This window comes from Rhincodon typus, chromosome 13 (assembly GCF_021869965.1).
Source record: "Rhincodon typus isolate 14 chromosome 13, sRhiTyp1.1, whole genome shotgun sequence".
Taxonomy (NCBI): Eukaryota; Metazoa; Chordata; class Chondrichthyes; order Orectolobiformes; family Rhincodontidae; genus Rhincodon; species Rhincodon typus.
In genome coordinates this window covers 36,527,181-36,550,815 of record NC_063344.1, presented here as the reverse complement: position 1 = coordinate 36,550,815, position 23,635 = coordinate 36,527,181, and the positions used below count along the sequence as shown (strand labels likewise).

General features: G+C 37.8%; 1 protein-coding gene across 4 annotated transcripts in view; it reads left to right on the top strand.

Moving 5' to 3' along the window:
• The first annotated feature begins 2,337 nt into the window (after positions 1-2,337).
• Positions 2,338-23,635, top strand: part of LOC109934363 (ephrin type-B receptor 3) — an 88,048-nt gene continuing 66,750 nt past the window's right edge. For all 4 annotated transcript variants that reach the window (XM_020533170.2, XM_020533169.2, XM_048604276.1 and 1 more), the window contains exon 1: positions 2,338-2,480. In XM_020533170.2, coding sequence (XP_020388759.1) covers positions 2,426-2,480 — 55 coding nt within the window. In that variant the 5' untranslated portion in view covers positions 2,338-2,425. The remainder of the gene's footprint in view (positions 2,481-23,635) is intronic.

Genomic DNA, 23,635 nt, shown 5'->3' with positions numbered 1-23,635 from the left:
GCAAAGTGACGAGAAACATGCTTGTAAGGACTGAGTTTTTTTTTATAAAGACCGTTATAGAGAACGTCGCGTAGCTTTAGAATGGCTGCTTTGCAAATTAAATAGAATATGTTTTTAACTCGAATTTAGAATTGGGCCCGTTTTGATCGACTGTATAAGAATCCGTGGTAACATTTGGGGGATGGACTTCAGTCTTTTTTTAGACATACTGGTTCTGCAAACGTAACCATGCAATGATACTTTAGAAGACCGAGGATTTGCAAATATATCGAGATGTATTTGACATTCAGGACTGCTTTATTTAATTTACTCATTAAATACATGATTTACAACATCAACCTGATTACATGAAATGACATCCGCGATGAATTAAAGCAGGAAGGAGACAACAATATTATTGTAATGCAGCGTGGAACATAAAATGAATGGGACGTTTAGGTGGGTCAGGTTGGGGGGTAAATTTGCTGCTGTATAATGAGGATAGACGTGACTATGCTTGGGAAATGCCTTCACTTAATACATTGAAAACAAATTGAAAGTTACTGTAAATTGTTTATTCAGCCGACTGCACTTAAGTATATTCCCATTAAGCAATGTAGTTTAAAACCCAAACTTAACTATTATTTCTATAAACTCCACATCTCTTAATTGCACAATAAAATGTGTTTTTCTAATGAAGTATAATTTTTGTTGACAAGCTCGAACATTTGTTTTGAATTATATTTTCTCCCTGCCATTCTAAATTGTCCCCATTGTTAGCATGAAGCAACGGGGATCTAAGTCCCTCATCAGACTATTTACTCTGGCGAATTCACTGTTTGGATGTTCACAAATACGTGCCCATTTGGATTGCGTGGATATCCACTGGATTCAGTAATAGCAGGTAAATGTGCTTCGATTGCAACCACAGTGTTTGTTCATGGGCACGAGACTTGCATTTGACAGGGAAAATGGTACATCAGGAAATATCGAATGTGCTCAAATTGTCACCAAATGTCAGAAACGTTTGCATACCTCACTGCACAATACAGAGCACAGCGCACACATATATACACAAGCAACACCTCGAGAATTAGCCGAACAAGGTCAGAAGTCGTAAAAGAGGCCAGGTCAAGTATAGTGGAATTCTTACTGCTAGGGCGGGAACTACAGGGAGAATCAACATGTTCCCTACTTTTTGTAGAGCCGTTGCCTCCAACAAATCACGGCGCACTCTTAGGCACAAAACGTTAAATTAATTATCCCAAAGAGTTTGGTTTAACTGTTTCAAATGGATCGTTATTATAAGAGATTTGCAGCATTTCTGTGGTTCCTTATAATGAGTAGGATTTTAACAATTAGCCCTCAGGAATATCATACTCAACCCTGGTTTCGAATTAATGATTCAACAAAAAAAAGTGTCTGAAAAAGAGGAACCATTAAGTTGTGAGCACTGTCAAACTTGCCTGATAAGAAAAAAAACTGAAGACTAGCAAAACCAGTTCGAAACAATATTCTGTACTTCTTACTAAAACGCTCAAAATACTGTAGCAAGGATGCATTGTAGTATGTATTGAACAGTTTTTTAAGTTCATTTTCCGTTCCTGCACTATTTTCTGCTGTGCTGTTTTTTTTATCTATTAAAGACTATAATTAAATTGAGCGTCAAGGACCGAGAAGTCTGTTTTACACCTGAACAGATGTGCGTTCCTTGTTAAAACAGCACTTTTAGTATTTTACAGTAATCACAACCTTCAGACTTGAGGTCTGATTATTGTCAACGATGTATACAGTACGTACATTTTAGAAAAAATACTGGTTTTTTTTAAAATTGCGGACTATGTAATTTTTATTTGCGTTAAAGCTACTTAAAACGTAGCGAGGCAGTGTAACAGTCTGGGGAAGCAGCGACTGGGTTTGAAGATTCCGAACTTGGTGAGATGCCAATATGACGAATAGACGGACGGATCGGTAAACAAATTACCTGTATGTCTGTGTAATGACCTATTTGTCAATACCATTTATACACTGCGCTGTAGTTGAGAGCTCGGTAATATCTGTGTGACCTTCACTGATTTGAGTAATAAATCGATAATTCCCTTGCGAAGCCCTGCAGGGTTTTTTTGTTAAAAGAGCCTGGTGTCCATTTGTCCGGGTCTGGTTCACTTTGCTGGGGGACTTGGAAGTGCTGAGGCTGGTGGAGGCCGGTAGGAGGCGCTCAGAGCACATAGCCCAGTGAGCACATCGCCTCTCGGGTGCAGCAATGAATCGCTGTGCCTGTGGGCGGACTGGCCTCTCTGATTGACAGCGCGACTGGCTTTCCCAGCAAGCCGCACTCATTCACCACTGATTCCTGACCAAGTGCCAGAGTGATCGAGAGAGCAGTGTGAGCTCAACACTGGAATAAGACGAGGCGAGAAGAGGGGAAGTGGTCAACGTTAACAATATGGATATCTCGGTGTTTTTGTGCTGCTTCTTCCCGCTCACCGTGGCTGTTGAAGGTAGGGCAGCTTTTCAGTGGTCCCATTACTCTTAACATTTTGATGTAGCGCAGCAGTTTCAACTGGATTCATTCGGGGGGACGGAGAAGGCAACAAGATCGCGGCAACTACATGCAAGTCTCTGAGTCCACCTGATCGGAAAACTGAGCGATCCACTTCGGTTTTCTTATATATTACGTGTAATCCAGTCTATTCGTACCTGTTACTGACCTATAGCATTATATAGAAGCAGTTGCTGCATAAACTTATGCCTTAAGAGTTCATTACTTCACATTTGCTGCTGTCTGGTATCTTCTTCTGTGCAATACAAGAAAGGACGCCGATAGTTAACAGTTGTTACACCGTATACATCCTGAAGCGGTCAGGTTGAAATTTCCAGTCCATAGATGAGCTTTAGTTTGGCGACAGTAGCTGCATATCGGGCTGCAGCCTTGCTGGGACTACAATCCTGAGGATTGCAGTTTGATTCTGTGGCCTCCCCCCTCTTTTTGTTGGGTGGTAATTGGAAAGGGGGAGGGAGGTAGTGAAAGCTGAGAAAATGTTATGGAGGAAGTTTGTTGGTTCTGACGATCGGCCAAACCTGACTGGTACCTGGCAGTGAAGAACCCAACCTCCCGGAGTTTTCCCTTCCATATCGAGGCGAGTAATCAGTAACAGGGAGCAGCACATTTCCACACGCCGCAGTGTTGTGCCCTACACTGCATCGTTGTTCAGGCGCCGCAAATTTAAACAAGATCCTGATAAGGCATGGACGCCCGGATCTTTAGGAAGACGTTGTCGTACGGAAGTGTGGGGATTTTCTCTTTTTATGTGTGTGCTGTAATTGTTGAGTTTGGGAGTAGCAAGGAACTTCTTAAAATGGGGGGAGGGTGTTGGATGGCGTTTTCTGGGGGGGACTTTTATCTGCAGGCATTCAGATTTAGGAACCCGAGTCAGACTGAATCAAAGTGTCAAGGTTTCAGTGGATTTTAACAGATTGTGCTATTGGCCACCCATGAATATCAGAGTTTCGGTGGCCGTAGAAATACAGATTCACTAATAGCAAGTTTCGTCTCGTCTGGCCTTAGCTGAGTGAAATTTGTACGGATTGGAAGCAGCTGCCCAATTCTTATCCGAAGATAGGAGGAAAATCACGGGGATATTTACAGGCAGTTGTATTCATTGGAACTTGCGTCCAATCTTGGACGACTTTACATGCTGCCTGTGTACGCGGAGAGAGACCTGGCCAGAATGCCTTTTAACTATTTATTTCCCCCATTCAGTCTCATCCAATTGGACTGTTGGCGTCCATGATGCCTTCGATAAACCCTTCAGTTGCTTTCAAAAAGACAACATTTAAAAGTTAATCAGTCAGCCGATTAACAAGGAACTTGACAAAGACGCAATCATGGCATTTTACAGTTGCTGAGAAACGCCAGATTTCCGTACGAAACAATGGTTGCGAGCTGCAACATTGATTCTAATTAACTTCTACACATCCACCACATTAAACAGCAGCTATGTTCGGGAGCTGACTGTGATAGCGTAAAACCGTGCAATATACGGTCAGATCTTACAGCGGGTCATATTCTTGCAAATTCTCACTGCAGTGAGCTCTTCGGTGCGATATTTCATAATCTGTTAAACTGTCAGATAGTCACAGCGCAGTGGGCCGCACAATTATGATTCTGTCCACGAACACCAATCGTTGTAGTTAGAACAAGGTTTCCTGCGCTAAATTGGCCGCTGCCATCTTCCGAATCGGTTACGGATACCAGAGGCCATGAGAGCTACGATCGGACACGGGCTGTTTGTTCCCAAGCGGTGGTAATAAGGCGACTCTTGTGTCACTTGGAGAAAATTGCTTTACTTCAATTCACAGTTCAGACTGAATATTCCCATTATCAGCCCTGCACCAAAATTCCACGTCATTCCTGCTGTTTCTTCCTAGGCAAACCTATGGAATTAGTTGCTTATTGTCACTGTTTAATCTTCCCTGAGACTCCATAAAACCAACAGCGGGCTTTCTGAGTGGAATCCTGTAATTAAGACACCATCAGTGCTAGATTCACAAAAAGTACCCAGACTTGAGTGTTTTTAATCCCAGAATATCATTTAAATGTTTGTTCACAGAAAGTTGAGTCAAACATAATCAGTATTGCCGAATTTTGCTTTGGAGCTTCGCTTATGGATATTATGGCCCAAAGTGCTTATGTGGTCAAATAATCGTCACACCAAAAGTTCCCCACTGAATTCTGTAAACCTCATCTATGCCCAATGAACAAAATAGTAAGAATTCAAATATGTGAGAAAGTTGGACCTAATCATATCCATGAAATAAGTCATGTTTGCGTACGTTAAAAGATGTCCTATACATACTTAAACGGGCAACACAATATTTAATCACGAAAAACTTTGATAATTTACATTACATCCTGTAACAAAACTAGAAAGTAACAGGATTGTTCAGAATTTCATTTTTTAAGATGAGATTTTTTTAAATCACTACAAATTACTGAAATAGGTTCTATTGGGGAAGACTCCTAAAATGCTGGAGTTTGGCTTATATTTCTGTAGATTGTAGCTCTTACATAATTCAGGAAGGTACATTTCAGTGTAACACACCGTGAGGAAAACGATAAACACACAAAGCGAGAAGAGATAGTTTCATATTTCTGCCTTATAGTTAGGTTTCCCACGTAAAATTTGAGAATTATCCATTGAGCAGTGATGGCCGGTACCTCTCAGTAGGTATGAAGTGCTCGTTGAAGTTTTACTGAAGGGAGCCGGGCTGGCAATTTGGATAAAGTAACTATTTGGAGACGGGGTTTCTCCACGTGTTGACCGTGCTGTGGGGACCCTGTGTGTCCCCTCTGTGCCGGCAGCACGATTCCTTCATTCAAAGCAGACATGGAAGGAGGCTGGACGGTGTGAATTTCAGTATGCTCCTGGGATCCTTTTGTCTGAAGTGAATTTCGCACATTACTGCTAGCTTCCCCCCCCCTTCCTTCCTTCTACATTTCCATAAAAGAAACCGATCTAAGGAAGGCAGGCTGGTTACAAAGCTGCTCATGTGGCAGTCCGCTGTAGATTCTGGTTTCAGAGTTGCGTGCTTGCTTGTTGTGGCGTTTCCAGCACGAGAGCTGGCGGATTCAATTGCATTCAGTGGATTTATTTTTAAGAAAACAAATCTCCCAGATACCATGACAGCACATTAAGTAAACAACTACAGGAAGAATTGGCATTTCTCGCGTGTTCTTTATGGTTGTGTTTTTTTTTGCCTCATTAGAACCACCGGGTTGTGATTGGGTTTACAAAGCAAAGCTTCCGGTTATTCATAAGCAGCGCTTCTCTAAACCAGACATTTGATAATTTTTAAAATTATTATGGACACCACAACGAGAGCGGTACCTCGCTTGTAACTAGACTCGTGTAACCAAAATAAAATGTTCGGAGCAATTCGACCAATTAATACGAGTTGTCTGTAATATCTGCACTGGAGATTACCACACAAGTGAATTGGAACAAACATTTCAGGGTTGGTGGTTAGCCTGGTGGCATATGTGGACAGATAATGAGAACCTGGGTGCTGCAAACAAAGGTTCACCAGAGATAAAAAGAGGGAATGCCCCGTCTTTACGTTGCTTGTCCAAACTTGCGGCACCACGTAATTGATATTGCATCTATGACTTCTAGACTGTGGCTAGAACAGGAATCAGCGTTAACCAACAATGAAATAAATAAAGTTTGAATGATCACGCATCTCCGTGTTTCTTCGATTATAATCTGTCTTGTTTGCTCTGGAGCAAAGGTAACTTTTTTATTTGCGCAAGGAGACTCTTGTTGGGAACGGGTTCTGAAGTATTGGAAAGTCACTGCACATACACTGTCCTTTTGCACTGGAATGATGAATTGCACAAGTAATGCACTGAGAGCTTGCAGTTTTTAATCCTGAGGCATGAACTGTCATCAAGAGGGCAGGAAAAGGTCGTGAACTTGCTGATGGAAAAGCTGAAAGCATTGGCGCAAAAGCGACAGAACCTCACTGGCAAAATGGCAGACAAATAAGCATCACATTTTCAAAATGCATGATGAGTACTGGGCACCGTTGGAAGAGTCATATTAATACTTTCACTTTTTTTAAATAAATCTTATTGCTCATGGTTTATTCATTGTTTGTATCTTCCCATTTTTAGTGCCCTGTTTCCTTAACCAGTTCCTGCCATGTTGGACCGTCAAATTTAAGTGTGGAATGATTCACATCAATTTAGTACATCATTTCACGGGTTTGTAGGCCAGACCTTGAAGATTAAAACAATCACTTGGTTGAGTAAGATAGTAGATTCGGAAATATAGCTTATATCCTAATGTTTTACCTGATGTGAATACTAAATCAAAAGGTAGGTAGAGAGTGAGATGGATACCAGACTATGTATCATACTTTGGGTGAGAGGGGGAGCTGTAAATTAGACAGTTTTAGTCTCATTAAAAGTACAAACATTAACTAACACTTTATGTAACGCTGAATAGTAACATGACACTTTTAAAAAGTATTACATTGCTAGTCAGAGTTACATAAAGTCGAAAAAAAAGTTTAGTATGTAAACTTTGATCCTGAAGTGTGATCAAAATGAAAATGCTGTTTTTAAAGTAGAGCATAAAGTCGTGAAATGTGTTGGGTGTTCCCTTGATTCTATAATACCAGGGTTTGTGTCTTTTCCTGTAGCCAGTTCAAAGACAGATATTCTAACTGGAACTGGATTAAGAATCGTTTATGGTTACGTAAATCAAAGATGAAAAATCACGACTTACAATTTGATAGGAAGGAAACACCATGCTAAGGGAAGAAGTACTCATTTGAATGTTGGATCCATCTTTGACTAGCTGTGAGAAAAAAAATGCAAACTTGTTCTGTATCCTGCTCCTTGCAAGTTTCTTTCTCAGTAACATGACGGTTGAAAATAAGTATATGTTGTTGCTTGTTTGTTACTGCAAGCCAATGGATTAAATGAAAAGAACAATTAAAAAACCAACAGAGTCCATTTTCAATATGACTAACTTATTTCCTTTTCAAATAGCATTTGTTCAGATCAATGTTTAAAAGAAATGCAATGTTGTTTTTTGTATGTACGGAGAACATAATCGGTCATATAATATCAGTGTCACATGGAATATGTAGCATAATACTGTGTTGTAAGATGAAAAAAATTGTCAAAGTAATCACAATTTCCTAAGGCAGGCTGTGAAACGTATTTTTTTGATAGGCAAACAGATCACGTTTAAACATCAACTATACACATGCACAACCAATGCCTTGATAGCACTTCACAGAACCCACTTTGCAGGCAAGCCTGTGAAAAAAGTCAATGACTCCCTCTGTCAAGGGCCCTCCCAGACAACAATGAACATGAGTGTGCTTTACTGAGGAAGGGGAGGCACTCCACAACACTAATGGGGCTTTTGATTCCTCCCTTTGCAGGGCAGCAATTAATGATCAATGGTGTGTGCAGCTAGCCAGATGTTTTAATGTTAATCTGCTGCTTTTTGATGAACACCTTTCGTCAGTGAGAATTTGAAGTTAATGTGAGAAGAATGAATACAACATTAGCAATAGTTTAGTTCAAATAGTAAGGATGCAGGAAGGGAATTAATGAAATAAAAGGGATACATGCAAAGCGATCTGAAAAGAGAAGGTTATTTTTGGTCTGGAACATAATAGTTGGTGATGTAACTATGGGCACTAAACTAAATCAGCATCATGAACAGTTTTAAGCAACTGTATAGAAAATGCACAAAGACCATCAAATAAATAAATTGAAAGAAGAATGTCAGGAGGGACAAAAAACGGAGGGATCTGGTAATCAATGTCACTATAAATCAGTAGACCTATTTAACAAGGCAGTTTAGTTATAGTTGCTTTAATATTTTTGTGTTTTAATTATCAAAGCGAGAATTAAAGGGAAATTTGTAATATTTATAGCTCAAATATACTTTGTACTGTAGTATAATTGGGTTCAGTTTGTCATATCCAGAAGTTACGCATGAGCCTTGTTTTATTGCAAATAAATTCTGTGTGTTAAATACACTCTCTAAATGGGATTAAATGTTTTTGCATCTTCAGAATCCCTTTATTGCACAATGTATCTTTTCAACCTTGTGTCTACCTGTCTGTACTCCAGCAAATCATTTGGTGCTGCTATACTGGCTGTTTGTTGAGACTTGTTGCAGTGATAGTGCAGACAGCCAAATTCAGTAAAATCTTCACCATCCTCCAGCTTCAAACATAGGAAAGATAAATGTAAAACGTTAATGAATAATTACCATTGGTATAAACCATTGTTTCCCCCCCCCACCAATAATTCACAAAAATTACAAATTATTGCATTTGGAAACAAACCACACAACATCATCACAGAATCGTTTAGCTTTAAGTTATTCTTTTTTAAACGTCTTTATTGCCCTTAAGTTTAGAGTTGAAGGCAAGTTTTTATGAAACATTTCTTCCTTGTAAAGAATTGCATGCCCTAATCTTTATTTGTGTCCATGTGTGTTTACATATTCATGTGTGTGTTTATGTATATGTGTGAGTGTAAGTTTGTGTATTTGTGTACCTATGTATCTATTTGCATTTACTTCTGCACACGTGAAAGTTTTCTGGAGACAAAAATTGCTCAACTCATGAAACTACAATGAAACCTCGAATATGATGTTCAACTAAGTGTGTTTGCCTCTGTGCTGTGAAATGATATGTGAATTTTCTGGAAACTTCCAAGGAGCTTCTGTTTGTTCTTTTTTCCATGGGGAGTGTGAGTTGGTTCAGGCGGCATTATGCTGTGCTTAGACAATAAGCATCACAGGGGCTGCTTCATCCAAGAACCTCATTTGGGGCCTCAATATCCATGTATTTTAATCTTTCTTCTGAGTATGTCTAATTGCATTTAATGTGTATTTATATAAATCTATATTCTAAGAAATTACATGTGGGCAAGAGAAGATGCTCAGTTGCATGCCATTGATTGCAGAATCTGACTTCAGATAGAAGAGAGCAAATAATTCATAAGTATTACTTGCACAAATGAGTTTGATAAATCGGTAGGTTCTGTAAACCATGGATAGACCAAGTTCTACAAAGTGTTAGTGCCCAACATTTTGTTTATAGTACAAATAAGGTCTCCAAGAAAATATTTTTGCTATTAGATATTTGATTTTAGTCTGAGCAATGTGAAAGTGGCAACATTTCTCAAGAAATGCCACATCTAATGTCCAGGAGGATTATATTCATCATTTTGAAAGTAACAGCAGAAATTGAAATGTTAAGTTTATCGGCAACCATTTTCCCAGTAGCAACAGTTAATAAGCAAATGATAGCTACATTTTTCAGATCATTAACTGGGAAGAAAGCTACATTCATTAAAATATCTTACAAGTTTGCACAGTTGTATACACTTTAATTGAATGTGAACTTAGTCCAATAAACAAAATGGTGGCACAGCCAAACTGACCCATCACAGATACTGCACCTGTTCAAAAAGTCTGTTTTAAGTTTACCAACCAGTGCCTCTTAACTTCTAAGTTTGAATCCTCTTTTCTTTAAGTATTCATAAAAAATATCTAAAGTAACCATAGTAGCCCAAACCAAACATAGACATGCACGGGAATTCCTAGAGGCATGGTTCTCCACCCATACTTCAATCAACAAACATATAGAATTGGACCCCACATATAAACCCATACAGATCAAAACCAGAAATGACAGTACTCACCATAACGGACCGGACAGTATAAATTCCAAGTGGAATAGAATAACATCGCTTCATCGGAGGCTCCACTGATGACGTCACCTCGCATGGTGATGAAACATCTGAACAAAAACAAGCCAGCTCGGCTAGCAAGTCAACAACCTTATCCATCTAATTAGTTAACATTTATTCCAGAATTCATGAACCAGTACTGTTCATGGTTACAGTGGCATTACCCTTGTTTACATCTGGGAGGTTTGAAAACTGTTCTCACAAACTATTTAAATAATACTCTGCAGTTGATTTTTAACTCTTGTATAGTATGTTGGCATTTCCAAAGCATAGAGTAACATTTTGAGCTTCTCACAGTCTCCGAGAAGTAACATGCATCGGGGATCCTGATCACTGATGCTATGTGCTGACAGTTTCTGCTTCTACAAATGTAAATATTCAAAGTTTAATGTAGCATTGTTCAGTGACTAATAGTATTCAGAAAACCACTGCCACTAAAAGAAGCCATTTAAAAAAAAGTCCATTCTAACCAATGCATGTGAAATCCCATTTCAGCACATTCAAAGGGGTGACGTTTTCTTGACTGTGTCAGAAGATTATGATTCATGTGCATTACACCACTGATTTACATGGGACAAGGAGAAAAAAGCTTCATTTTGAGCTGATTCTGAGAGGTCATTCCCCCACACCCCTGGCAACTACTGAGTCTATATTAAGATGAGGTGTTTGTACAATATTCCCATCTTGATGTAGATTCTATATCTATTTCTGATTTTCTTAATCAAATCTTTAAGATTTTATTTTTTTGAAAGAAAAGTAATAAATCAGAAATTAAATTTGATCCCCGAAATTCCAAGTGCAGATGAAGGTCACATAGTTTTAGAATTATTACATTTGAGTTAAATATAGGTATTTTGTTATAATTAGAGCATTATTATAACATTTCTGTTTAGTCTCTTATGTTCTGAAGGAAAACTAAAATTTACTAATATTGCCATATAAACTGTGGCTATAAGAACAGGTCAGATGCTAGGAATCCTCCAGCAAATGACACACCACCTGACTCCACAAGGCACAAGTCAATAGTGTGATGGAAGATATCATCATTCCTTCAGTGTCACTGGATAAAAATGTCCTGGAGCTTCTTTCTGAACAGCATTGTGGGTCTGCAGCCATTCAAGCAGGCAGCTCTCCACCACCTTCTTAACAGCAACTGGGGATGGGTAATAAATGCGAGCCAAGCCAGTGATGTTGACATCCTGAACAAAGACCTTTGTGTGGAATTGAGATGGTTCTATTGCAAAATAACATTCATGATGTATTATAAGTAGGATGCCTCAAGAATCTTCTTGAAACATTTGTACTCATCTGATTTTCATTCATTGTGAAATGATTACTAGTCACAGTATAAGATGAATACCCGTATTATATAGACTACAGTTTATCTTGTGCTCATGAGGTTAGTGGATTATCAGTTAATTTCAGATGTTTCCTTTATTCAGTTAAAAAAAAATACTGAAGCTAAAGTGTGGTAGATTCAGTATAATATTAATAACAGGTGTGCCATCAGTTGTGGGATTTAAAAATAACATATTTATTAGGATAAAAGCAAAGTACTGTGGATACTGGAGGTCAGAAATCAAAGCAGAAAATACTGGTGAAATGCAGTGGGTCTGGCAGCATTTATGGGGAGAGGAACAGAGTTAATGTTTAAATTCCAAACATATTTTGAGGAAGAGTCATATTGAACACAAAATGTTAATTTTATTCTTCCCTCCGCAGATGCTGCGAAAGGGTTAGGGTTAGGGTTAGGGTTATCTTAGCACATTAGCAGCCAGAGTAATTATATATGGTAATCTGATGTTGCTGCAGTATATACAACTTATGTATTTTTGAGTTGTCTTAAGGATTCTAGTATTTTGAGTTCTTTGGAAAGAATCTGGGAAAGTGCAGGAATATTGAGTTGTGAAAACTGTTGTAATATCATTTTGCTGATTGGAAACTATCTCAAATGCTTTATTCAACAGCAGAAGTTTGCAATGCCATTTTGACGTTACTATCTTTTTTTGTGTGTGTTCAGCAAAACAAGTTACCAACAGTGATGATTGTATGCTGGCTAAATTGTTTCACAAGACAGTTCACTGAATAGCAAATCCCTCTAAAGGGATACCATCTGAGCTTCACTGAGGAGTTAAACATCAGTGTACTGAGAGCAAAACCAATTGTATGATGCCTGTTAAACCACAGCACTATAATTTTTTTATGGATGAGACAGAAGATAAGAACAGTCACTAAAGATAATGGAAGAAAATTACAAAACTCTTGTAAAATGGCTCAGTAACAGCAAACGCAGCTGGCCTCTGGCCCTTGGGCTAAAAACTAGAAAATAGTCTAAACAACTGTTTCATAGACAAAGGAAAAATATATTCAAGACTCAATATCATTCTTATTACTTTTAATAACAGATTCAGTTATTGTTTTACATACCATGGTGAATATCTATTCGTCGCTTTGTAACTTGGCTATATTAAAGGAAGCCATGCTATGTACAAGGTAATATTTGTATTAATAAAGTAATGCAAAGTTTGAAAAAAGGTTTCAAAGGGCGTTTGTTTTTTGCCTAGGGCTGCCTTTGTGATCAGGAACTGGTTAATGATTGTGCATTTCAGAAAAGCCAAACTTAGACAGTAGTTTCTTTGTTACTACATTTACACCATCATCCATACCTAACCAAATTAAGTTTGACACATCCCCATACAACATTCTTTAACTTTCTGACTCAGTTTTAGGGTGTATTCAATCACTGCAGTCATTTTTTTGCGACATTACGGAATATGTGTATGTTAATGTCACTGTTTTACTGTAAATCCACTTCAGTCTGATTATCTTAAATGCAAATATTTTGATTTGTTAACAGTATTAAAATGCTTAGTTACATTATAACCATTTTACATCAACAAGAACCTGAAAGAGACTCCTGATATTTAGGCCTTTGACTATCTCACAATTTCCTTAATATTACACTATCATCTGGTAAACAGTTTCAGAAAAGAACCTTCTTGGACTCATATTCTTTTTTAGCTGTTAATAAGTCACAGTTGTGCTATTTATCAAGAATTCTTGTTTTACCGTTGGCATTGTAATGTCTATGTGAAATAAATTCCAGACAGATGGTAACAAATCTACAATAGATTTTCTTCACTCCAATATGAATAATTTCAGAAGAAAGAAAGCTTTGGAATGGAAGTTGTACATTATCTGTTTGCTTATTCACACTTATGCAATGATGATAGAACAGCTTGTCCCTATGTGGACTGAGTGGAGTGCTTAAGATTTATGAATGAATAGGGTGTGTGACTGACAGGATGTAGCCTAGAAAATTGGATCTTATTTGGAAAATGTAAAGCTATTGTTTAGATTATTAATCAATCATGGGTAGAGGAGACATCTAATTGTACATTTTATGGAAGAGGTATTGAATAATGCTTAACCCTATATAGATGTCATACATACCATATTTAAAGAACATATGAAGTTATCAGAAGTTAAAACTTATTTAAGATAGCCTGTCCTTTTTAATTTCAAACTCTTTTCTTGATAATGAAACACATGAAGGTAGGGGAGTAGGAGTAATGTGTAACAAGTTTACTCCTTCTACGTTAGCAACTGATATCAACATTAATTACACTGAAACATAGTAAAGAATATTTGTATAGCAGTGTTTCTTGAGTGCTTTCCACAACAATGTACCTTAGCACCAATCTCAAATGGGGATTTCCTTTCGCACAAGTGTAAATTTTTCAGTTTCAATACCAGTTTTCCCTAGAGCTTTTCTAAATGATACAGCAAAAGAATGATGAACTTGATTAAGGTAATCCAGATTTCTCACCTTAATTGCCTTCAGAAAGATGCTTGTATCATCAGTTAGAGCTGGATTTAGATCTACGTCCCAGGGATGACTTTGGTGAACTACTGCATTGGACCACCCATATACTGCATTATTTTAAAATTTATGGTACTGAAAGCACAAATATTTTAAAGCATGTAAAACTAGTTTGAATAAATTAGTGCCAGATAATTAAACTTCTTGTGTGCGTAAACAGAGCCAGTTTGTTTTGAATGCAGATATGCAGCCATGTATCACTACAGCTTAACAAAAGCCATTGTCCAGCATGGTGATTTCATGCATTTTATAGGTATGGATATACGTAAATTATTATGGTATGGGTTATAATAAATAGCTGTTTATGTTAGAGAAAAGCATATCTTTATTTTAAAACTTGAAGAAATATTTAGTTTCTGGTCATACTCAAGGAAATATTCAGTATGATCTAGAAGTCTGCTACCTTAAACATGCTAAGACCTACTGCATGGCTTGACTGTGCTGTGATTTTCTTTCTTCTCAGATGAATTACTGCCTGCTGAGATGTTGCTCAAGTTCTCCTGAACTCTGCGGCATTTTCTTTCATTTGAGTCAAGGCTCAGTGCAGATTGGCAGGCGAGAGACAAGCAGGGCAGCCTGTAGCTCATTAGCTGGTGAAATTACCATTTTCACAGTTTTTTTTCCCCTTGGTGTAATTGTTCCTCAAGAATAGGTTTGTATAAATGACTGCACTCTGCATGCAGCAACTGAAGCAAGGGGCTGCTGTGTGTGTAAAAAAAAATCCTGTCTTGTGCAATTAACTATCAACTTTCTTTAGGAGGTGGATGATGCCACCATTGTTAACCCCTGTCAGATGCTTTTGTTCCAGACCAGTGCATGCCTGAATCCATTCTCAGAAGTCAATGCGCATTTTGTCCCCCCGGTCCATAGTTCTCTCTTGCCTTCATAGAAGTTCATGCTTTATTGTATTCTGTTACGATACAAGCAAAATGTTAGAGTAGCAGAGGCCACACACAGAATGCTGTGTACATACTCTCTGGACCCACACTCGATACTTTTAAACTGAACAGTTCTAAGTTGCTTTTAGACTATTTTAACATACCAGGAGAACATGTTAAAAGTGTGAATCTGAGGGCGCAGTCATCAGTTCAGCTATATTTGACATTGGAACTGGTTTCAATCATTTTTATAAACCAACAGTTATGAAAAATACTTAAAACAATTAAACTAACCAACTTAATGGTTTCATATAAAGAATCAACATTTAGAAGTACTGATAGTACAGCCTTCAGCAAAATAATAACCACAACGTATTTGTAGAGCTTGTTGAACATGGATAAAAGTAAGCAAATCAGTACATTTGTAATACCTTGGATACTACATGTTATGAGGTTTTCTAAATATCCCAATTAACTGTAAATCTGGTCTGCTTATAATTAAAATCACTAACCTGCCATTATTTGTTGAAAGAAAAACCTGCATTTATAAAGCATTATTCATGTCTCCTGGACAGTTCAGTGTTTTACAGCCAATGAAGTAATTTTTAAAGTATAATCACTTTTGTAGTATATGAAACCCAACAGCCTATGTGAGCTCAGCAAACCTCCATGATCAGCTATGTAATGATTTTTTTTTGTAGTGTTTATTCAGGGATAAATGTTGGCCAGAACCCTGAAGAAAACCCCCCTGCGGTCTTTGGAATAGTGCTGAGGGATCTCTTTTATCCACCCCCAAGCAGTTAGATGGGCATTCAGGTTAATCTCTCAAATGAATGAGTGCACCTCAGACAGTGCAGAGTTCCCTAAGTACCGCTCTAGATTTTATGTCTGACTTTGTAGTCAGGCTCTATCTGAAATATTTTATAGTGAAATATTATTTTACTTCCAGTAATTCAAAATACACCTCCTAGCTGAGTACATACACATATAGTGTATTTGCGTATATATAATATATTTATATTTTGTGTGTATGTATCAAAAACCATGAGTACAATAATATTACAATTATATGGTATATTGAAGTTAAAACTGCCTTGTAAGATATTTTGACGTAATTGTAAATAGAGAAGAATATTATTTTGCAGTTCTATGATAACTGGCTAATGCAACATTTACTGTTATAGTAACCTATATTTTAAATTTAAAACCTATTTATAAAATTGCTGTAATAAATCTTAATTAAATAAAATGAAAAGAGGAAACATCTCAGGGAAACTTGTGCTTTCAAAATAATAAAACCAAAATTAGATCATACTGTTCTATATGCGTGGAGCAAGGTTGAAAATGGACCAACTCTAGCCCATTGAACCTTAACACAACAATGTTTCATTGATATTACTCAATATAAGACAACACTTCCATGCACAGCTTTATAATTGGGGCTAGAATTTGGCAAGATAGCTGAAATTATATCAGGACCTTGCTGAGATTTTCTATTTGAGAAAAGATCCTCTTTCTAGCAAAAATGAAACCTAGAGGAAAACGTGGGTATGTTGCAATATGGCATGACAGCCCACTAGATGGCAGTAGTGAGTCCCATTTTTGGGATTCAAGCCAGATCATGGCCCCTACCCTGCTAAACCCACCACCATACACACATTTCTACAAACACGCTGGTGCATAAAAATGAAAAAGGAGATTTTTTTTGTACGATTTTGCCCTTTAACACCATAAGTTCCTTTCTTTGGACAAACCTTAGAAACTGTAAGTTATACTGGAATTTGTTGTTCCTGGATACATTGACATCCTTGATGAGGTGACTTGGGAACCTCCAATTCACATGCAAATTAATGCCATTCCAGATACTGAGCAATTTGGTAGGATTGGTGGCAGAGGTTCAGACGGGCATATTTAGCATTTACACCAGAATGCACACTGTTGACCCATCAATGTTTGGGCACAGTATTCTTACCTGAGAGAAGCAGGAGTTGTTTCCTGTTTGTCTGCTGTTAAAATGATTCTTCCTATCATCATGCATTACAAAGTCTAATTTTAAACCTCTTATTATGGCAATTAGGAGCACTAAGTCTGAAATTAATAATTGGCGTTATTATTAGGCAAATGCACAGGCTGCCTTTGTTAATTTGATGTAGGCATTCAGCTGTAGGCATTAATCTGCTAAATTTTAAATAGGTCAATGCATCTGTTAAAGTAGCAGTTTGAAGAATGTCTTATGGGTTTGTGAAGTGTAGTGCAGTCATATTGGCATTTCCAAGACTAAAGAGCTTACACCGTAAAGGGATAAATGTATACCACAATTCTTAAAGTATATATACCCTCACCAGATGACAGGCTGCCAGCATACTGCAGATGATAACTTACCTCAATGTATTTGAATTAGCTTGTTGTCATAGCTTGTTGGTTACAGAAAGGCAGAGGGTTTGGACACAACTTCAATTTCCAACGTGGTAGATTTCCTGTCTTTCTGGAACATCTGGAGAAAAAATTGAGACTGAAGCACCACCCTTCATACCACCTGACCAGAAAATAAAAACTGAGGTAGTGCATAAATAAAAAAATCATATACTGGAAATCCGAAATCTCCCCCCACCACCCCAAAAAAAAGGTGCATCCATGAAGAAAACAAGATTATTTGCATTTCTGGTTGTTGATGAAGGATAAGATCTGAAATGTCAACTGCTTTTTCCAGAGATGCTGACTCACCTTGCTGTGAGTTTGCAGGCATTCCTCTATCATATGGAAATTGATAACTTTGCCTGTTCAATATATATAAGTCTGCTGTTCAAATACAGACGCACTTCTTTTATACATTGTCTGGTAGGTATCTTACTCAGTTTTGACCATTCAGTTCCTGCACTTTTTGTACCTTAGTGATGCAATCTTCGCTTCAAGCTTGTGTCAATGTAATGGCCATTTAGCTGGTGTGTACATTGCAGTACTGAATTATAATCCACAGAACCTCATTTCCTCAGCAATATCGGGGTCATTCTTTCCCTGCATGTGTTGCAAGATTTGATCAACAAAGGCTACTCAACTATTATATGATAAAAGAATTTACGTAACTTTAGTTGTAAAGTAAACCCATGATAATTTGTTACATGTCTAAAGTTATCATCCTGATTCAATATATGGAAGATGATGCAGGGATTTACACAAAGTCTGGTCTATGTCTTTAATTTAATTCCAACTGTTCCTATAGAGTGATTCTAAACAATATAATGAATACTGTTTATCCATATTATAAAGAACTGAGCATGGTTTACAAGGCTTCAAATTATAACCCTATTAAATATGAGGTGTAAAATTTCACATCTATTCAAGGCATATGAGTCAAAGTCTGCTTTAATTCTATCAGCAACTACTTGAAAGAGAATATTTGTGGTCTTTCATAGAGTAGAGCACACAGTTGTTAGTTACCTTTTACACAAGTCTCATTATATTTTTGCTTGCATTTTCAACCTTCTGATGTCTTTGCAGACACATGGTAAGTATAATCAAGAGTCAGGGATCATTTCATCACCTCTGATGAAGATAAATGACTTCCAGTACAGGAACTGAACCTTGTCACAAACCATTTGCACAAAATGTCACACTTGGGTTTTACATAAATCCGTGGGGAATAAGATGAAAACCACAAGACAGCTCTTTGCAGATTTGTGGAGCTCATTTCAAAAAAAAACTTTCACAGTTTTTGGTACATTACGCAAAGTCCTGTTGTGTCACTGCAGCAATATTGGAATGTCTGCATCAAGTTTTGCCCATAGCATATACTAAATTGGTCATGACTATGGTCTTACCATGTTAACAAAAATGCTCCGCCTGGTTTACATCCTGAATTGATCACTGTGCACTTTATATCAAAATATGCTCTGCACATGCCTCTGTATTATGTGCGGTATGCAGAGCAGCAAGATAAAGTCAAAGATAAATTTGAAAATTATGCAGAGCAGATTCAGAGAAAAGATATTGTAGAGAAGCTCTGGAGAGCACAAACATTCCTGAATTAAGGTAAATTGAAAGATTACTAGAAAAAAAGGTACAGGTAAAAAAAAATGATGAAAGAATTTAATCTACATCTCAGGAGCAAGAAAGAAATTAACAATAAGCAGACAGTCAGAGGCACAGCCATAACACTTCACAAATGCATTGTACAGATCTGACGAGTTGAATTGTAAAACAACAATTAACAGCAGAATATAATTTTGTGATGTACAATTTCAGCATTCTGATATCAGTGAGAATCTGCAAGCACTTCTTCAATTTTGTTTTCTCTATCTGCCAGTCCTTGTTCACAATATATATGTGTTCAGCAGCGAGCACAGTCAGCAACGTTCTGGTTTATGTTTAAATAAGATGAACTAAAATCCAAATACACAGATGCTTTTAATTAGTGCTGGCTTTTGTTAAATTTTCTTATGTTCTTATGTAAGATTAATCAGTAATTTTTCACATTCTGAGATTAATTGAACGTAATTTTCTTTTTCTGCCTGAAATCATGATCCATATTTGTCTTTTAAGCCTCGTTCCCACCTAGACAAGGCAAACCTGCACTAAACTTGGCACCTGTGACCTGTATTCAATTTTTAATATCATTGTTATTTATTCTCATCTCTTATAATAAATTCAAATTACTTTGTGATTGATAAGTTGGATCATAGTTGCAAAAAATTTTTTTTAAGAACTTTAAATTCTGTTCAGCCAATTTTCCAGTTCAAAATTTCAAGAAGTAAATGATTTTGAGTTGTGATTTGTATGGCAGCTACTTGAGGGTGTGGGCTATTGATTCAAACCAAAGACATTGTCAGTTGGGCAGCTTTAAAGTCTTTCAATCAATTTGTATAAGTCATAGAAAGTGGACGGTAACTTAATTATTCTGCAATTTGTATTAATACTTAGACCTTGTAATTAGTAAAAGAAATTATGGAATGGATCTTCTTCATAATTCATCTTAAATCAGAAATCACGTTAACATTAGCATAAGTCATTGTCATGGGACAACCAAAGAAAGGTGAAAGCATTGATCCTGCATTTTATGATATTTCAGTGCTTGAATGCCTTAACATGATGAATGTTTCCATTTTATTTCAATAATACTGTACATTAAAACATGTTCACTACTGGAGCTTCTTTCTCCAATTCTGCCTTTTAGTTTTCATCATTACAAATTTAAAGATATTTTTGTTGCAAGTATTTGAAAGGAGATGGTGCAAATAGACAAACTTTCAATCTCTCACAGTTAATTGTTACACTGCTGTTAATTAGTTTGCTTTATTCTTGTTCACTTTGTTCAGATTTAAACTAAGCTAGGAGAGACCGATATCATGAGCCAGTTTCAAGGCATCAAAAACCCTGCAGGGATTTCTTTTTCTAGTAACATTATGCCTTCGTAACAATGTAGTATTAATCACCCACAAAGGCAACACGATGTTTATGGCTTTGAAAAATGCAGATGCTGTGCATGTTTAAGCTAAGTTTAATGGCAATATTATTTTCCTATTTTAAATTCACCAGAACAAACCAGAATCATTTATCTTCTGTCATCCTTTTTTTTACTATCTGTATTGTTTGAGCAAATGCTGAGCAAACAATCATCAGCAGCCGGTTCTCAAATTTGCTAACATTAGCATGTCACTTGATCCCACTGACCGAGAGCTCCTGTCGATTTACATCTCATTATGGCACTAATTGATTTGTTTAGGCAACAAACAAATGTGGCCACAACTTTTCATGAGTTTCCATCCATAATTAATTGGACATACGTTTGTTAATATTTGAACTTTATCACCCCAATTCCTTGATTTCAGCTATCAGTCGACTGTTAGCACAATTGATTATCAAGCTCAGAAGGTGACCAGTAAAGATGTGTTCTTTTTTGGATTTAGACAAACAAGATTGGAAAAAAATGTTTAATTATCAAATAAACTAAGGTGTCTCTATTCTGCAAGACAACATATTATTCAGTTTTGCTTTCGAATTAAGTGTGCTTTTTGTTTCAGTTCACATTGATATGATCAATACTTTGTGGTGAATTTTTTCATGTTCCTTTTCAATGCACGCACTATTTTTCTGCATAATTTTTGAGTAACTCCTGTTCTTCATTGACGTATAAAAGCATCTGGACACGTTTCACCATAGATGCAGAAGCAAACAGACACAGTGAGAGCAAAATAAAAAAACAGCAAAATTTTCTGAACAATTGTACTTTTGATTGCATATTTTATGGCACATTTTCATTGGTAAGTATAAGGCAGATTTCGAAACAATATTTTGACATCCATCTGGTCATACAGTCATCCATAGGGCATTGTATAATCATAGAATCATACAGAAAAGGCGATTTGAGTTTTCATGTGTGCTTGATATTTTTCCGCATTGTTGCGTAACATAATCCAGTAACCTACTCACTCACCATACTCTTTAATATTCTCCTTTCCATCTGGCTCAACTGGTAGTACTGTTGCCTCTTAATCAAAAGGTCATACAGATATGAGCATATAATTTTAGATAAACATTTCATTGTTGGAGCAATTGTCAATTGAAGAAAGGAAAAAGCAAGGTTTCATCTACCCACAAAATAGCTCCCTTCTGAGCTATAATTTCAATAAAACTTTATGTAGAAGAATACCACATTCTAACCATTATCTATGTTTTCTAACTTTATTTTGCTTTAAAATGCCTCTTTTTTTGTTTTAAAAATTATCTCTTATCACAGTCTCACTGATCAATAGAAAACTTTGCTGGAATCTTGTAGAGGTCTCAGTGATCTCAGTTATTGTGAGATTTGTGACAGAATTGGATGAGAAATCCAGTGAGGTTGATCTCAACATCAGAGGAATCTCACTCCATCTGTTATGCTTTTGACAAGCTAGTGAGGTAATAGTGAGTTCCATTGAAGGGGGATTATTACTTGTTAAACACCTTGTTAACAGCCCAACTCACCTCATTAATATTCAGCTTCTTATCTTAACAAATGGGCCAAACAAGTTAGATGTCAAGAAAACTTGACATGGAAAATAGAGCATGTACTTGGTGACTTCAGCTCATTGCTTGCTGTAAATAACCTCCATGTCATGTAGAATCAAACAGCTTCTCAGCACACAACCCATGGACACAGCCACCCCCGCCCCTCATCCACAAATGTTGGTAACCAGCATTTGCCAAACCTTCACAGTCATCATGACACCTCTCTTACATACTAATGCATAGGGACAGGGACCCAGCTGAAGAATTGGGTTAGATTGCATCTCAGGGCTGCTTGCTTGTTACTTAACCCTGACTGAGCACCTGCCTGCATGCTCACAGTATCCATGCCCTGCTCTACCTTGCTGTGCCAATTAATACACTCACACAACCAGGCAGCTTGCCTTGCTGGCAGCAGTCCTCAGTCAAGGGAGCAGACACCTTGCTCTTTGGAATGGTGCTACACCATATGCCAGTATTTTTGCTGCAAACACGCTACATGTGCTCAAGCAAGCAGCTGTGTCTCAAAGTCTTGGTTCTCAGGGAAGTCCAGGGAGGCACCTGTCATTCAGGGACTCCCAGTGAAGTAAGTCAAGGGCAGCCTCTGATACAAGTTCAAGGGATTGGCCATGGTTAGGCATCTGGCCAGCACAGTCTGTGGTGGCATGGTGGCTCAGTGGTTATCGCACTGCCAGGGACCTGGGTTCGATTCTGGCCTTGGGTGACTGTCTGCATGGAGTCTACACGTTTTCCCCATGCCTGTGTGGGTTTCTTTCGGGTGCTCCAGTTTCCTCCCACAGGCCAAAGATGTGCAGGTTTAGTGGATTGGCCATGCTAAATTGCCCCATAGTGTCCAGGGGTGTGCAGGCTCAGTGGGTTAGCCATTGTAAGTGTAGGGTTACACAGAAAGGGTGGGGAGCTGGGGCTAGATGGCATTCTCTTTGTAGGGTTGGTAAAGACTTTCTCTGCACTGTATGGATTCCATGCCTCTGCAGTCTGGGAGGTAGGTCATGAGCAGTCCTGAGCTCCATAATAGTCAGTTAGGAAGGTAGGGTGAACATGGTCAGGGAGATGTACAGCCACCAGTCAGGGCTATAGGCATTTTTGGTCTGGGGTTGTCAGCTCAAGGGGATGGGTGAAGGTCAGTCCTTTGGGTTCATCCAAAGAGACAAAGGGGCAAGAAGCTCAATGACATTCTGTGGCGAAGGCTGCAAGCCAATTGCAGAGGAGCTGTCACTGTCACGTTCCATTGTGTTGGAAGTCAAAAGTACACAATGAGGAAGTAAATGGCTCTCTTAGAGTAGACAAGGTAAGTGTCTTGATCTTTGAAGGCCGAGTCCTAAATGATTTAGCTGCTAGGCTGAATCTGCAGCAGATGGCGAGGGAGTGAATAAATGGGAAAAACATAGTTTACCTCATCAATACCAATCTGCTGGTTGCAGATGCATCCCTGTTTTGACAGTATCATAAGTGACTACTGGATAGTCCTTGTGGATACAAAGTCCAATAATGTGAGGTCCTTTAAAAGGAACACCATTACAAGCAAACAGACCAATGAACTTCACAGACACAGACCAGCGTGTCTAGGTGGGCCGAACGTGCTGAGGGTGTTCTTGCCACTTG